We start from the raw sequence: 3128 nt of genomic DNA, 5'->3' as shown, positions 1-3128 counted from the left end.
TTTCATAAATGTGTAAAGGGCAATTTTCACAACTGGTCTGTCATATGAAATCAAGAGAAAATCTTAACAATAACACAAGTTCTTAACACGAGAACCAAGAAAGATCCTAAATATAAGCCTACTACTTTAAGTTTAAAACAAAAATTTTAATTTAGGAGCATTTTTTACAGTACAATAATCATTATAAGAGAAATTATAATTAATAAAATAAATAATTATTATTATCTTATCAAAATGTTTCTTGACATTTTATATAAACAATAAAAAGTACATCAAACATTTTTTTCATTGAATTCTTATAGTTGGCTGTGATGTTATTACATACAAATGTAATTAATCTTAGTATAACTGCCACTGGAGGACAGTACGATGTATACTTCATACTCCTAAATGTTTTATAGAATATATGAGCCTAAGGATTATGCTGTTTTTATTACTAAGGTCAATTATCTTACACCACAACTGCAATATCTGTGTAGTCAATTTAAAAAATCTTTCCAAATTCCAACACCAAAGGTGCATTCTTGTCAATAATTAAATCACTTCTCAAGTTTGAAACATTCATTTAGCACACTCTAGGTTTTCCTGAATTAAAAAAAACAACACTGGCCCTGCCTGTCATATCTGCATTTATATTTGAATTTTATATATAATATATATATTGCCTGTGTGTGTCATTTTTTAAAATAATGTAAATGAATAATTGTTTTTTCTTCTCTTCTTATCTTGTAAGAGCTCTCAGAAAAGGTTTTTCAAGCGAGGTGAGCTTATGCAAAAGTTAGAAGAAGAATACCAGGAAAAACAGAGACAAAAAAACAGTGCTGAAGAAGAAGAAGAAGAAGTAAGTTTCAGTTTTCATCAGAGTTTATCTAATTGTATAACTTATTTTATAAATTTGTGATAAAGAGATTAAACTTCACTTGCTGTGATAATAGGCTAGTACTGAACTGATTTGGGTAAGTATTACTAAAATTGTCTGACAGTAGGAATTTTATCTAGACATTTGAAGTTTTATTCTAATGTTGATTTTAGTATGTGGCTATTTTGGGAGCTGGAATTGAGCTGTAGGGTGTTGATTTTTGTGTAATACCCAGGAATTGGAGCAGATCTTAATCCCCAATTCTTGGGTTGTAGGTGAAGACAGTGATCCTCATCCTACCTTTGCATAGATGTTGGTAGAGGAGGTTTTGAATGTAGATGACTTGCTGAGTGTGGTCCGACGCATCCTAGCCACTCTACACTTCTCAATTTCTGCTCGCATGTTTTACAAATTATACACAAGGGTGAAGAGTATACCTGGCTCAGAAGTGGTGTGGTTCCCCTCCTCTGATCTCCAAATCTCTTTCTCTCATGGTCAGGAGACACTTTGGATGCTTTCGGGGGTGCTTCTTTTATTCCTTCGCACTGATGCCTTCTCCTTCTCAACATGGGATTTTAACTCATCTTGTGAGAGGAGGTATAATTTTCCTATACTGAAAATGTATTTCCAATAGGTGCTTACCTCCTCCTCACTTCTCCGGTGCTCACACCTTCTGCTAAACTTCAGTAGAGGGAGTCACATGCATTACATGAGCATACTATGCTATTATTGGTTATTAGATGATGCATGATGATTTGCATGAGAGACATGTTGGAATATACTAATTCCAACAAAGGGGAGTGCAAGGCTTGTGGCATGCATAAAGAAAATATTTGCATATAGAGGGCAGCACTGAACGAGAGTAGCTAATCTTGTGAGTAGAGGTAAGTACCTATTGGAAATACATTTTCAGTATAGGAAAATTATAATGTTTGGCTGTTTGTTTAAATTATGGTGTTTTTACTTTTCAACAGGTATACTAATTATTTAATTCATATTTGCAAGCTAATAGTATATCTAGACTTCACTTAAGTTCTTATGTCTTTTAGTTTACTAGGCATTTGTTTGTGAGTACCACCTACCCTAGTTTTGTCAACATCTTTTCTTATATCTTTTAATTTAATTTGTCAACTTTTCCCAGTCAAAGGCTGATTTTTTTCTGAAAGTTAGAACCAGCCATTTGATTTTCTTTTTTTCACATTTATATGTTTATTTTGTTTTATTTTTTGTATTTGTTCTCAATTCCCAAAAACATTCTTAATCAGTTTGTGCTTCTCATTTTCCTCATTGTCTGTGATATCTATATGTTGTTGTTTTTTCTCAAATAATACAAACCTTTTAATATAATTGGATGGTCAGAGAAGTATGGTGATGACAAATATTTCTCAGAATTTATCATAAATGGCAAAAGATGTGGCCAACCATTTATTCTTAGATTTGACTCAAACGAACATAATGTATACATTCTATAGATATATGTGTGTACAAGTAATTAACTTCCAATCAGAGCAAATTTCATCCTTAGAGAGAAACTAAAATTCAACCTGGTAATGAGTATAGCTAATTAAATATATTTTTTTAATTATAAAGATTAGAATGCATCATTTCTTCAGTTGGATACTCTTGCTGTTAACAATATTTCTGGCCTTAATTCCAATAACATCTTGAGATTCAGCCAGTTTAGGAAGTTTTTATTAGTCTTAAGTAATGGATATAGCTAAGAGTGTAAAACACTCTATAATAAAAGTATAATAATAAATGATAAAAATGAAAAATAATGAAATTAGCCATTGAAATTTCTACCCAGTATTGTTAATTAAAGTAAGAATAAAGCATACTTTACATGTGTTAGCTTCAAGAATTGTCACTGATTTAATGTTCATTGAAAAAGGTAAAATCTGCAAGTCTGTGTATAACTAAGCAAAAAGTCATATAGTAATTCCTAAAAACATCTGGTGGCCAATGAAACTCATTAATCAGTTCTGATAATTTAACTTTAGAGGAGTATGGCATTCTGAGATGAATTACTATAGCATGTTACCATTTAGAAGTGAAATTCAAGTAGCATGACAGTATTAATAGTACAGCCAGAAACTATTGCTCATGAAGATACTAAAAAGATATGTTAAACGAATGCCTGAATTGTTCAATAAATAACTAGAATATTGGTTCTGTAATGAAAATATAAAAATGTTACATGTAATACAAAGAAAACAATATGTTAAACTCACTATGAGGTGTATCTAACATAACTACCTATGTATTGAAT

General features: G+C 31.0%; 1 protein-coding gene across 1 annotated transcript in view; it reads left to right on the top strand.

The window, feature by feature from the left end:
• The first annotated feature begins 729 nt into the window (after positions 1 to 729).
• LOC106463152 (pre-mRNA-splicing factor 18-like) overlaps positions 730 to 3128 on the top strand; it is a 68970-nt gene continuing 66571 nt past the window's right edge. The window contains exon 1 of the mRNA XM_013923147.2: positions 730 to 841. Coding sequence (XP_013778601.1) covers positions 770 to 841 — 72 coding nt within the window. The 5' untranslated portion in view covers positions 730 to 769. The remainder of the gene's footprint in view (positions 842 to 3128) is intronic.

This window comes from Limulus polyphemus, unplaced genomic scaffold (genome assembly GCF_000517525.1).
Source record: "Limulus polyphemus unplaced genomic scaffold, Limulus_polyphemus-2.1.2 Scaffold1336, whole genome shotgun sequence".
NCBI classification, from domain to species: Eukaryota; Metazoa; Arthropoda; class Merostomata; order Xiphosura; family Limulidae; genus Limulus; species Limulus polyphemus.
Note: the sequence above shows the minus strand (reverse complement) of the source record. Positions and strands in the feature narration are given on the sequence as shown.